Source organism: Capricornis sumatraensis, chromosome 13 (genome assembly GCF_032405125.1).
Source record: "Capricornis sumatraensis isolate serow.1 chromosome 13, serow.2, whole genome shotgun sequence".
NCBI classification, from domain to species: Eukaryota; Metazoa; Chordata; class Mammalia; order Artiodactyla; family Bovidae; genus Capricornis; species Capricornis sumatraensis.
Genome location: NC_091081.1, coordinates 26,925,858 through 26,940,261, shown reverse-complemented (window position 1 = coordinate 26,940,261; position 14,404 = coordinate 26,925,858). Strand labels below are relative to the sequence as shown.

The 14,404-nt window shown below is 44.7% G+C and overlaps 1 protein-coding gene across 1 annotated transcript in view; it reads left to right on the top strand.

Moving 5' to 3' along the window:
* The window catches only part of SLC16A10 (solute carrier family 16 member 10), a 110,414-nt gene extending 96,301 nt beyond the window's left edge, over window positions 1–14,113 (top strand). Inside the window, exons 4-6 of the mRNA XM_068985447.1 lie at window positions 2,996–3,139; window positions 11,399–11,627; window positions 13,884–14,113. Of these exons, the coding sequence (XP_068841548.1) occupies window positions 2,996–3,139; window positions 11,399–11,627; window positions 13,884–14,113 (603 nt within the window). The remainder of the gene's footprint in view (window positions 1–2,995; window positions 3,140–11,398; window positions 11,628–13,883) is intronic.
* Window positions 14,114–14,404: the final 291 nt, after the last annotated feature.

The following is a 14,404-nucleotide window of genomic DNA, read 5'->3' as shown; positions in this document are numbered from 1 at the left end:
GACCAGCATTCTTCAATAGAAATATAATGCAAGACACATGTCATTTAAAATTTTCTTGTCATATTTTTAAAAGTTAAAAAAAAGAAAAAAGACCTCAGAAATGAAATGTTTTCATAGTATATTTTATTTAGCCAATATAGCCAAAGTATTATTCCAACAAAGAATTGGTATTTTGAAATTATTGAGATAGTTTACATTTTTTTTCCACTAAGGTTTCTAAATTTTCTGTGTGTTTTACACTTAAAGCACATCTCAGTTAAAATTAGCCACATTTCTGATGTGGGTGCATGAGGCGGCAGCTGGAGGTGAGGCTTCATCTGACAAACCAGGAGTCTGAGCTTTACCCTGAAGGCTGCAAGGCCACAGTGGTGGAGCAGTGTTTTTTAAAATGTTGAACTTCATCTGGTGGTCTCAGGGAACGCAGGTTAGAAATTTAGGAGTGAGGGCTCTGGCCCGTGGCACGTTCAAGCGGGTGTAGGGATCCAGGGAAGGAGTGATCGCCCAAAGTAAAAACAGTGTGGGGAGCGTGGACCAGGGGAGGCTGTCTGAGAGGTTTGGGAGGACAGATCATGGGAACTGGATGGTGGCTACTGGATTTGACGGGAGGGGAGTGGTCTAGGATGGTCGTCCAGTTTTTACCTGGGTGGCTGGGTCAACAGCAGTGGTGGTGGCTGAAAGGGAAGGAGGAAGGTTGTGAGCCTGCCAGGCTCCTCTGTCCATGGGATTCTCCAGGCAAGAATGCTGTGCCCTCCTCCAGGGGATCTTTCTGACCCAGGGGTCGAGCCCAGGTCTCTTCCTGTCTCCTGCATTGGTAGGCAAGTTCTTTACCACTAGCGCCACCTATGACGCCAGAAGGGCTGGGGAAGGCACTCAGTACTTAAGGTGCCCATGAAGGCTAGGCAGAAACCCAAAGGGGATGTAAGGGTTAGGTAATCAAAGACAGCTTTATAGAAAAGGCGGGACTTGGGCAGAGTCTTGGAGAACCAGGAGAAGCAGCAGCAGAAATGCAGACAGATGAGAAGGTATTGGATGTGTCTCAGTGACACCGTGATTAAACCTTCCTGCGGGGCCAGATGAGATCAAAGCTGTAGACGTGTTGTGTTTGGCACACATGGGGTTGGATCACGTAGTGTTCTAAATTTAAGATAGATGCCAACATTTCCACACAAAAAATCCAGATTTCTGACTTTTCTTTAAAAGGCAGCCAGGAGGTTGATTTGGCAGCACAGGAGGTGCTATATGGTAATGATGGGACAGAGTGTACGCGGCCCCTCTCCAGCAAGTCTCTTTTATTCCTTTCTGCTGTTTACCCGAATCCTGTAGACACTTGAGTTTTCTGAGTCAAGGATTGGTAGGTAGCATAGTTATAGAGATAGATCAGTGACAGATTATGGAGGGCTTTTCATACCAAAGTAAGGAGTATAAAGGTAGTCAGCTGATGTATGGGGGACTGATGAGACTGACGCCGTGTTTAGGAGAGTTGCTCTGTTCTGGCTGTTGGGCATTTATTTATTTGGCTGCGCCAGGTCTTACCTGTGGCATGTGGTATCTTCATGTGGGATAGGTCCCTGTGTAGCATGTGGAATCTAGTTCCCTGGCCAGGGATCGAACCTGGGCCCCCTGCGTTGGGAACACAGCATCTTAGCCACTGACCATCTCCTTGGAGAGTTATCCTGGACCACTGTGAAAATACAAAAGTGAGGGAGAACAGTTAACCAGTTTTGAAAGGGAAAGGAGAGATGTGATGGTGCTGGTTACCCACGTAGGCCTAAAACTGCAAAATGGAGGTCTTCTCAGGCAGTGTCGTCCAGAAAGGCTGCAAGTGCCACAAGCAGGCCATCTGGGCCAGCGTGCTTTCTGGGAAACCGGCTTTGCGGGCTGTCAGAATTCAGGCCAGTGTTTGGTGTAGGGGACAGTGAGTCTGATTGTTTGAAACAACTGTTTGATATCATCGCTCTGTGATTGCAGAGAAAGCAGTGGAAGTACAGACACGCCTTTTCTCCTTGCCATGAACACAGATAGGTGAGCGTGAGAAAGTGGTGGTGCTGCGCAAGGAGCGGGACGCGTGGGACTCGGGGTTGTGGGATCAAAGCTTGTGTTAGACAGTGGGTGCGAGCCACGGGCTCTGTATAGCTCCCAGTGTAGCGCCTGCTGGTCACACTCCTTCTCAAACAGTCGGTTGTAGATTGGCAGTCACTGTTCTAAGTAGACAGTACATGGAGGGCAGGCTTCTTTAGCAAGAAGGCTAAAATTAATGTCACTCTTAACTGTGAGTCAGGCCCTAAGTTCTTTACATAGATATTTTATTTAATCCTTACAAGCACCTTCTTGAAGTACTAGTGCTGTCTCCATTTTACAGACAAGGAAGCTGAGGCCCTAGAGGTTAAGAAGTTGACTAAGGTCATAGGGCTAATAAGGGGTGGAAACAGGACTTAAATGCAGACAGTCTCTCATGCCTTTCTTTTAACCACTGTGTTAAGCCGCTCCTGTAGTTCTGTCTGTTCTAATGCCACACAAATAGGCAGATCCTCAGAGAAGCCTTATGCCTTTGTCCTGGAAGCTCCAGTGTAACTTAACTTCAGTTTGGGTTAGGTCCTCCTAGAAGAGATGAGACTCCAGAATCGAGCCTTCAAACTGGCTTTCAGGGGAGCAGATGATGGGCCGGGTCCTTGGGTGACCTTGTGGTGTGGTGTGTTCAAAGGTCTCTTCTCTTTAGCTCATGGCCCAGTGATAACTGATAAAGGGTGTGCTGGTTACCTTTTATTAAAAATGTTTTTAAAGCCCTCTTATAAAAATTCTGATTTATACAAGCTAAACCACGTTGCGTTTTCCTCGGGTGTTCTCATGAAAAATTATCGTAGACAAATTTTTATAAAAATTTGACTTTGGAAAGAGAGTCTATTACATGTACAAAAAAAGGCATTTGTACAAAGCCTCAAAACGCGCCACGTTTCCCTACCGCATTTCATGTGGCTTCTTTCTCTTTGGCCCACAGATGAAACATGTGAATGAAAGGTTTCAGGATGAGAAGAATAAAGAGGTGGTTCTCATGTGCATCGGCGTCACTTCAGGAGTCGGACGGCTGCTCTTCGGCCGGATCGCGGATTATGTGCCTGGAGTGAAGAAAATTTATCTCCAGGTACTCTCTTTTTTTTTAAACATCTTGTACTATGTAAAGTCTAAAACCTCACTGATGAACCTCCCATGTACCCATCCCACAGTGTCGAGCACTATTGCATGCATTTCCAAGGGAGCTAAGAAGTATAAGGGAAATGCCTTCAGGTCAGCCTCTGCGAGTGGAGATGGGCTTGTGGTGTTGCTTTGATTCTTCTTTTTCTTCTATTTTGCTGTGCTGGGTCTTCTTGGTTGTGTGAGGTCTGCTCTTTGTTGAGGTGTGCAGGCTTCTCATTGCGGCGATGTCTCGTCACGGAGCACAGGCTCTGGGGTGTGTGGCTTCAGAGGGTGAGGCATGTGGGCTCAGTGGTGGTGGTTCCCAGGCTCTTGAGCGTGGGCTCAATAGAACTTGCTCTGTGGCATGTGTGATCTCCCTGAACCAGGGATTTGAACCTGTCCCCTCTGTGTTGTCAAGTGGATTCCTTACCACTGAGGCCCGAGGGAAGCCCTTACAGGGACTTCCTTAATAAGCCTTTCTTCCTCTAGCAAATTTATCCTTGTCACATAATGGCTCATATATGTACTTATTTACTTAAATTATTCTGTAAACGTGAGAACTATTTTCTAGACCTTTTAACAAGCAGCTTTTAAAGGGCAAAATCAGTTATGAGGTCTGGATTTTTTCTTTGGCTGTGCTGCACGGCATGTGGGATCTTAGTTCCCCGACCAGGGGTTGAACCAGTGCCCCGGTTTGCAGAGGGCGCTCCGAGTCTTGACCACTGGACTGCCAGGGTAGTCCAGAGTTTGGGGTTTTCAACATGAGAAATTGGCGAACAAACAATATTCTTTGTTCTGTCATGGAACTGCACCAAACCAGAATGGTTCTCTATCTTTTGCTTTTTCTAAGAATGCTTTATTTTTGACGTAGTTCTCATGGTCATGTGCCTTTTGCAGTACCCTGTGAAATTCAGGGATGTGCATGTCTTTTGAGTTTCTTCACTGCAGATTGCCTTCTGGGTGTTGTGGGCTGTGCTGTCCCGAGACCATACCGTTGTTCACTTCACAAGTATTTAAGTGACTCCTCCACGCCCGGTACTGTGCTAAATGCTACAGATGAAACACCATCTGTGTGCTCTGTGACGAACGGTCTCTGGGCGAGACAGATAAAGCCGTGTTGCAGCACAGTGGAATAACGGGGCTAGGCGGGCCACAGAAACACAGGCACGAAGCAGCTGAATCACTAGAGGAGGTCTGAGCAGGCTCCCCTGGCTGGCGGACTGTTGAGAGGTGACAGTTAGATAAATAAGGAAACCAGAGAAGAGAGCTGCAAGCAGAGGAAGCCACATGAGCGAGGAGATGGAGAGGTGGCATTGTGTGCTGTGCCCAGGAGACAGCGTGTGAGTGGACTAGAGACAGAATCGTAGGTTGGCTGGCTGGCGAATAGGCAGGAGTCAGATTGGGAAGGGCCTTTGTGAGCACAGAAGAGGCTGAGCTCGGTCCTGAATCTGCCAGGAGCCATTAAGGATTTTTAATATGAGGCGTGACAAGAGTTGTATTTTATAAAGCTTAACCTAGCAGCTGTGAAGGGTGAGTACAGAGGAGGCGGGGCCAGGGTTCATCCAGCCACAAAAGGCGACGTACTGTGTGGTTCCCTGTACACCTGGTGTCCAGAATTGGCTGATCCAGGGACAGAAAGTGTAGATCAGTGGTTGCTGGTGGCTGAGCGAAGGAGGGTCTGGGGAGTAACTGCTACTGGCTGTGGGGTTTCTTCTGGGGTGATATAAATATTCTAAAACTACACAGTAGTTTGTGACGGTCAGTGAACCAAGTGCGCCTTTCCTCCTTGCCCTGCCCTTCAAGGTGCGTGCTACCACACTTACAGATGCGAACTCGGGGGGCGGGGGGGGGCGGGGGGGAGACAGAGGCTGCCTCACTGTGGGTATCTCTATAGGTCTAGGCGGTCAGCGCAGTAAGGAGTCTGGTCACATAGCTGGAAGGCTGGGAGAGTACTACCTTTGAAAGTATTTCTGTTACGATCATTCCTCTTTTTATTAACACCTTAACTGTGGGTATCTCTGTCGAGCGTTTAACAGAACAGTCTTGCTCTCAAGTGTCAAGGGAGCCCTCTAGTGGACATTTGTTGCCTTACAGCCTTTCGGCTTCCTTTCATTTATTAAAAGAGAGGACAGGGAGGCCTGGCGTGCTGCAATTCATGGGGTCGCAAAGAGTCGAACACGACTGAGCGACTGAACTGAACTGTGCCCCAAGCACCAGCCCCAACCCTGGTGGGTGATACAAACATGATACAGACATTGTCCTTGAGTTCCCAGAGCAAGACCTGAGGCAGGGAAAAGCTGGGCGTGATTGGGAACTCAAGAAGACAGGGAGAGTGGCCTGGGAAGAGGTTGGAAGGAGCAGGGCAAGGAAGAGGAGGGGCCAGATTAAACAGAGCCTTGGAATACACAGTGGAGACATTTTACTTTAAGCATAGTAGGCCTTGTTGGAGGATGACGTGATCTTGCATTTTGAAGTCGGCGTGGTTGCTCCGTGTGTGGAGGATTGAAGACTGCGAGGGAAGTGGGAGTGCAAGAGGGAGGGAGACCAGGGAGGCGACAATACAGAGTCCAGGTTAGAGAGGATGGAGCCCAGACTGTGGTGACATGATGGGTGAGGTCACGGCGTGTTTTATACATCAGCGCTTTACTCCAAAACAACTTTGACTTTAGAAAGGTTTCCCCTCTAGAGGTGGACAGTCGGGTCATCTACAACGTAACGGGGCAGATACGTTAGTAGTTCATGTAACTGAGGAAGGAAAACAGCCTGCACTGACTTGGCCCACGTGTGGCCTAGTTACACGGGAGTGAGTGCAGAATGAGTAGCTTCATTTTGGATGAAAGGTTGGCCACAGCCTGGCTGCTTTTAAGCCGCATCTAGTTTTCTTCATCCAAATGTGGCACAGCGAGTGTCACACCTGGTAGTGTGTGCTGAGTCACAGGCGAGGTGGCTGCAGCCCAGAGAGGCCCGTGGAGCAGAAGGCTGGCCATTAGCGTCCTGTGCTGCGGGGAGCCGCCAACAGCCCTCCCCACTCTCTCCCCTGCCCCAACTCCCGAATGTTGTGTGGTTTTTGATTCTTGGCTCTTCTCTGCTGTGATCAAGTCCAGCTCTGCCTGTCGGCTTATTCCTCCTCCCCTCCCTGTCTCCTTGCCTGGCTGTTTGCCCTCTGGCCCCGCCGTTAAGGGCTGGAATGCTTCCGTAGCTTACCTTCCTCTCCTTCCTTTCGTGGGTGCTGGGTTTTCTCAGACACGCCTGCTTCTTGCTTCTGTTACAGCTCAGCCTTGTCGGGGCAGTTCTCCTCCCTCCCTGTCCCTGTGACACCAGTTCTGAGTGGCTTCCTGGCCTGGGACACAGTTTGCAGCATCCCATGTGGTCTGCTTTGAGGGCACAGTCACCTTGGGTTTGGGGAGGCTGCAGAGCAGAAAAGCACAGACTCTAAAGTGAGATACAGCTTGTCTCCAGATCCTGCAGAGGGCTGTGTGAGGATTCATGGTGACAGCTTATGTAAACTGCCTGCCCAGGGGGAATCACTAGTAAATCCTTGCTTTTGTGAGATTTTAATATTCTGTTGAATACTGAGGCAGATCCTGATTTGAAACAGGTCTCAAGAAAGGAGACCTTGGTTTTTCTGATGTGGGGATCTTTCCTTATAGGTAGCAGAGTTTTGGAATATATCTTACACTTTTGCTAAAGAGTTCTGAATTTAAACTTCCAGCAAGGTCTTGGGTAACCGAGTATTTTCAGCCTAACAATTCTGAATACTGAGCGAAGAGGTGATCGAAATGTGTTATATAGAATAATGATGGGTGAAGAGAATCTCTGCAGAGATTCCCGGAGTACTTCACTAGGAGAGGGAAGACTGTGTCCTGGCATCTTCCTGGCCATCTCTCTTAGCTTCACAGGCCTTTCTAGTCACCAGTACATTACTGCAGATTTCTGTTTTTACTGTGTACCTGTTTCAACAGTGTGAATGTTTCACAGGTGTGCAAGTTGTAACTCTTAATGAAAAGAATCGAAAGCTTTGGGTTAAGATCACTTTCCCATTGTGTCAGATTGCTCTGTGCCATGCACATACCAAAGTGTGGACATCATATCCATGTATGTAAGCAGACAAACCTCGATGAGTGTGCACAGGAAAGGTCTAGGAGGACCATCAAATTATTGAGTGGTTATTCCTGACCAGGAGAGTGTGGGTTGAAGGTGGGAGGGGGTTGAAGGAAGACTTTCATTTATTACTGTATACATTTTTCTACAGTTTGAATTTTGTCAGGAATATATTCATGAGTTACTTTTGAAATGCAGAATTGTTTTTTGTAATTTAGAAAAACGAAGCACTTTTAGATCCGTCTTCTTCTGGAAGTCACTTCTGCTTGAAGTAGAATGAACGGAGCCGCGTTGCCCAGTTTTGGTGGTGGTGGTGCTGTTTTTGTTCCCTTTTAGTATTTTATATTTTCTGAAAGATACCTTGGGATAAAAGGTATATGCTTTACCAAACATAAGCTACTTCTACAATGGTATCCAGATATTTCGCAGTTGCTCTGCCTGAACAAGGAATCAGACTATGATTCTCTCTTCTCACCTGGGCTGTGGCACTGGGGCTGGTTCCTCCTCCAGGCAGAAATGGTGGTGTTTATGTGCAGTAGGAAAGCCGAACAGACTTCTGGGCGAAGTACTTCCACAGGACTGCGTGCTGTAGAAGAAGCCGGATGCCCGGCTGTGCCCTAAACACTTCCTTTTGGTGTGATGGACCTGAAGACCACTGCTGCCAACTAGTGGGTTTCTAGCCAGAGGCTCTGAGAGTCTGCAAACTTTATATTGAATAAACTCATAGGAGCAACAGGAGAATATAAATTAATATAATTTGCATCTGCCTCTGAAAGTGCCTTCTGCTTATTCAGGCGCAGCTCATTTTTTCCTCTTCCGTCATTATGCTTAGATTTCTGAGCAAAACTTCCACTGACATTTCCTCCAAAAATGTTCTTTGTGACAGAAATGGGAACTGTAATAGCAAGGACTTTTGTTGTTGTTGTTCTTAGGTACATAAACTAACTGAAGGCAGGGGGTTATTCTTCTAGAGATTGTAATATTATGACAGAAGATATTTCCTGTACAGTTTTAAGAAGCAGAAGCAAGAAAGACTTCTCAAAAGTCAATGTCTCATTAAATGAGACACATTCTAGGCTCAGTGCCGGAGCCTAGAAAAGGGTTAGGAACCTTTGAATCTCTTTTTAAAATCTAACCAGAGCTACTGTGTTTGGGGTGGAAAAAAAGACTGTAATACTAAATTACTCACCTTTCACACTGGGGGCTTGTATCTACAGATCAGTAGATATTTGGGGAAGTGATGAGCTTCCTACACACACAGTGTGCTAAACCTTGGTCTGTGCGACTTGTGGGTGGAGTGTTCCTGAGTGTGGGGAACAGGTATGTCCTTGTCCGCTTAGCCTGCTACCTCTGAACTTAGCTACAGTTAGGGTAATTACACCTGCTGAGAAACAGCAGCATTTCTCAGTACTATTTAGCTGCAAATAAGGCAGAAGTAGCCAGGTATTTTCTGAGAGATACTAAAGAATAAGTGTGTAAATTTCTATCAATTCAATTCTTAAAGAAAAACCAAGAAATTTTACTTTAAATAACAAACAATTTTTATTTAACAATTATTGTTAAAATTTAACAGTTCTAAATACTGTCAAATAGTTGAAAAAGAGAATATAAATTAATGTAATTTCAATTGAGAAAAGGTAAGCTTGTAGTCAGGTAAAGTATTAAGATGTAATAATGTGCTCAAAATATACAATAATAAACTTGAAACTCTTATATGAATGATTTCTTAAAAAACTGAACAAAGAAGAAAAATTTGAAGGGGCCAAAAATGAATAGAAAAATCAGGATAAGCACTGTAAGTGCCTGGGTCTTGTGTTAAATGAATCCGGTCCAAGAAAACATTTGTTTACTCAGCGAAACTGACTTGTGCTATAAGCTCTCAACATTCACTCTAGTCATCTTATGGAGATTTGTACTGAACAAAATATGAAAAGAACAGGAAGTGCATTCTGAGCTAACCTAGTATAAGTACAGTGGTGTGGTTGGCATTAAACCCATTGAATCTGGCCCCGTGATGTCCTAACATTTTATTCCAGGTTTGCTGGAATTTTATCTCCTTTGTGTTTGTAGATAGAGTAAAACTGTATCTAATAAATAATATTAGGATTGGTCTAATTAGTTTTTCAATAACAATAGCTCCTTAGCTCTAGATGGTAGATGGGAAGCATCGGGAAATCTTTCTGCCAGGGTCACAGAGGTCTGGACCCGGGCCTGTCCTCTGGGCCTTAGTTCTTTCCAGCCTTAAGGCTGCAAGCCCAGTGCTTAGCCAGTCTGTGTCTGTTAGTCACTCAGTCGTGTCTGACTCTTTGCAAGCCCGCCAGGCTCCTCTGTCCATGGAATTCTCCAGGCGAGAATACTAGAGTGAGTTGCCATTCCGTCCTCCAGGGGATCTTCCCAACCCAGGGATCGAACCCAGGTCTCCTGAATTGCAGGCAGGTTCTTTATCACCTGAGCCACCAGGGAAGCCCAAAGCACTAAGTGGCACTAAGGAATTATGCTTCCACTTTAATGGAAATTGGATGTGAGGAAAAGATGTTTAAGTAGAGCATAAACCATCAGAATGTGGAGATCAAGTTCTTTAGGAAAAAATGTGAAGTGCCAGACTTCTTTTTCAAATAGCCAACTCTGAGTCTTAAACTAATTCTACCATAAAGCCATATTTACTCAGCTATATAATACGGTGGTGTCAGAAAAGAAACCAACTTGGATTTTTTTTGCCCCTGGCCTCACTGAGTGGCATGTGGGATCGTAATCCCCTGACCAGGAATCAAACCTGTGTCCCCTGCATCGGGAGCAAGCGCCTTAACCACTAGGGCGCCAGAGGAGTCCCAGCATGGGGTTTGAAGTCTTCAAGAACGTTTCTGATTGTGCGGTCAGTGGATGACGTGTGTCAGAGTCACCTGGGGAGCTTGTGAAAACCACCGTTGGGGGTCCCTTGTCTTCAGGTGATCCTGCTGTGCACTGCGGTGGTGGGGGCTGCCCCGAGGCCCTGCCAAGCTTGGTGTCCCCCAGTGAGCCCTGAGCAAACAGAGCAACAGATGAAGGTGGAGGTCCAGAGCGCTGCTCTCTGGGGCCTCTCCCTTCCTTCCCTGCCCCGCTGTCATCAGAGGGAGCCCTCTAGGAACTGTTCCATTCCCCTGCTACTTACTGCCCAGGCAGGCCATGGCTTCCAGGCTGGCTCCACCCGGGGTTACTAAACCTCCCAGCATCACTCGCTTCCTCTGTAAAATGGGGAAAATATTAGGGCTCACCTCATAAAGTCACCAGCCAAAGTCCTTAGAACAGTGCCTGCATTTCATAAGCATTTAATAAGTGATAGTTTCTGTTATATGCATACTTTCAAAAAGGCTGATTCTTTTTAAAACATCTGTTCCAGCTAATGAGTGAATGATACAATTTTAATTAGTTATTTGCCTAAAAAATTGAATTGTCCACTCCTTCCTTTTTTGTACCCACCATGCTTTGAATATACAACTAGAACATCTAGAATACTTATTTATTTACATAGTCACCTCTTCATAACCCAAGGGTATGAACCAGGTTTTATTCACATAGCACAGTGCATAGAACAGAGCACAGGAGCTGCCCAAAGGCAGGGAAAATCCAATGTTTGATTCTATTAGTTATTCTAACAAACTGGAAGCTCTGTGAGGTGAAGGATAGGTCTGGCTGGCATATTTTCATTGTGCAGAGGACTGATGCCAGTAAAATGCAAATAATTTCAAAGGTAAAATTTCTAAATCATACGTTGGATGAGTGAATTTGAGCTGATATTCAAAGAACAAATACATAATGAGCACTGACCAGGTACAAGATCCTTAAACATTATATGTAGGGCCAAAGATGACTTTTGTATAGATTCTGATCTCAGAGCTCACTGCCGGGAAAGGAAAGTAAGTATATAAAAACCCTTACATTTTTCTTATCCCTTAATGGAAATACTGAGAAAGTGTGAGGGGAATTCAGGGAAGATGACTGTGGGAGTTGATTATGTATATAAAATCAAGGCGAAGTGGGCTGGGGAGGTGACTAACCGGTAACCGCTTAAAAGCCCTACGCATGTCGCGCGGTAACTGTGATGCTGCCTTGTTCCGAGCACGGCGCTGACACTGTGTGCCTGTCCCAGGTCCTGTCCTTTCTCTTCATCGGTCTGATGTCCATGATGATCCCCCTGTGCAGAGTCTTTGGGGGCCTCATTGCTGTCTGCCTCATCATGGGTCTCTTCGATGGATGCTTCATTTCCATTATGGCCCCCATTGCCTTTGAGTTGGTTGGTGCCCAGGACGTCTCCCAAGCAATTGGATTTCTGCTCGGATTCATGTCTATACCCATGACTGTGGGCCCACCCATCGCAGGTAAATAACATTGTCCTAGCATTGTCTACTGTCGGTCCTGAGTCTCACATGTTAAATATATTACAATTTATTGGTTTTTGGTGTCTTGCTCTTGTATATGCCTTATCTATAACGTTTTTACCAAGACCAGCAGATGGCATGTTGGAAAAATTTGCTGATGAGTCCTCTTACTCTTATTGATATCTTAAACACCCGCTGAAATGTATAGCAGTTAGCTTCTAGACTTGAAGACTTAAGAGTTCCTATGTTAGTGTTTTGGAGGAATAGGAAATGTGATTTCTTTCTATCAAGAGGTGAAGATTCTGAAAGATTTCTAAATATGTATGAATTGTGTAAGAGATCATAGTCCTCCCTGAGAAATAGTTAAATGAAAAGTAACACTTAACAGGAGAACCCAAATGTCTGTCAGTAGATGAATGGGTAAGCAAAATGTGCTCTATCCATACAATGGGGTTCTTCAGCCACAGAAAGGGACGAAGTATCATACTGGTACGCACCACCAGGTAGATGAACCTCAAACCTTAAGCTACGTGTGAAAGAAGCCAGATACAAAAGGTCACGTGTTATTCCATTTATGTGAAATGGCCAGAATAAATTCAGAGGCAGAACAGATGGGAGGGGATGGCGGGAAGGGGGATTAGGGAGTAACTGCATATTGGGTGTGGACTTCTCTTCTGGTGTGATGAAAGTATTTTGGAACTAAAGAGAGAGTGGTGGTTGTACAACGTTGTAAATATACCAGATGCCACTAAAATGGTTAATTTAATGTTATGTGAATTTTACCTTTAGAAATCTGAATGATAGTATAAAGTTGTCTCATGTTCAGTACTAACTGGGTACTACTATAAATTATAAGATTTGATATAAATATTATGAAATTTAAATGTATGTACTAGCATCTGTCTTGTATGTGAGTGGCTCAGTGAAAGTTCAGTTCAATTCATTCTCAGATTCAGAACCACACATATCAGCAAATTTGCCAGTTGGGAACCTAGTCATGAATCAAGCAAGCAGAACCACTACTGAGCAGACGAAGTGAAATATCAGTTCTAAAAATCACAGTCTCCTTGTAGGAGAACCCTGCAGTCCTTCCCCTCTCTCCCAGTTAACAACCTGTTTTTACATCTTACATGCTTAGTTAGGGTTTCCAAGTCCACAGCAAGTTATAGGAAGCACTTTAGTAGAAGTGGTGTTTCTGTTTGCCACTGGAAGTGACTATAACAGATCAAGAATGAAGGGGGTAACAGGAAATTCCCAAAGTGGGCAGAAAAACACCAGGAGGTTCTAGGGATTACAGTATGTCAGCCTAACGTAGTCTGTGTTCATAAGGATGCAAGGTTCAGTTATACATGGAATAGTCTCATTCAGATAGGAAATGCATATACGTAGATACACTGTATGTTTTAGGTTTCTATTTGGAATGACTGTACACTTTTTTTTTTTTTTCCTCCCAGTGTGTTGGTATTTACCTGAACAAATCCTCAGCTATTTATTTAGCAGAGTCAGATACTCATTATAATGTGTTCCTGGAACATTTCTGGTCACTTAGGTTGTACAGTAAAAGTCTGAAGCACTAAGATAACTTTTAAAATCTGGGTTTTGTTAGCAAAATAGAAATAAGGAGTACTCTGACAGTTTTCAGAAGCAGAGCCCTAGGACCTCTTAGAATACCACATCTGTATTCTTACATTTTCCCCTCAGGTGCTGACAAACCTTAGTATCTTTCCAAAATGTATTTAACAATGTAACTTTTTCATCCTCTTAGATTTATAATTTTTCATGATTTTGGATTATAATTTTAAGTAACTTCATGTTATTTCATAAACAGGCCCAAGAAAAGTCTGAAAATGTGAACATTTTGAAGCCTGTGCGAATGACAGAGGTTTCAGCTTGGTGGACCATCCACCTTCAGCCGAAACAGAACCTTAACACCATGTGTCAGAATACCCAGATGGCCTCTGCAGGGTTTTGAGAAAGCCATAGCTTGATTGCACGTGTTCTGTCCATGTAACATCTTGGTAGGAAAACCTAGAAGCCTGTCACAGATTTGCAACAAGATTAAAGAAATGACATCTTTTCTTTCCTCCTATCAGAAAAGGTTTATCTTTCAGACCCATTTCCTTAACAATGTCTGCTCTCTGAGGTGTCTGCATTAGCCTGCTGGGATGAAGATACTAGGTTGGCAGTAGTATGACTAATCTAAGACCCCAACGGTCATACTTATTCTCTCTTGGTGACAGTTTTTTCTCTTCCCAGGGTTACTCCGTGACAAGCTGGGCTCCTATAATGTGGCATTCTACCTCGCTGGAATCCCTCCCCTTATTGGAGGTGCTGTCCTTTGTTTTATCCCATGGGTCCACAGTAAGAAGCAAAGAGAGGTCACTAAAACCACTGGAGGAGAAAAGATGGAGAAAATGCTGGTGAACCAGAACTCTCTGTCAAGCTCATCTGCAATCTTTAAGAAGGAATCTGACTCTGTTATTTAATGTCTTATATACCTCCACCAGACTGGACTTGCTTTCAGAAACTGATGCAAGTTTTCCTTTTATATATGAATTGCAAATTTGTTATTTTTTTAATCACATCTTAGTAGCACAATAATTGGGAAGTAGAACCCTCATTACTACAAGAACCATTTGCTGCCAGTGAACAGCTAGCTGTCCGCTGTTTCCGTGAGTCTGAGGGCAGAGACTCAGACTCAGTTTTCATATACAAGAAAATCTGTCTGAAAGTCAACTATCATGAGAATATGAAGCTATCTCAGTAAAAAAGCAGCT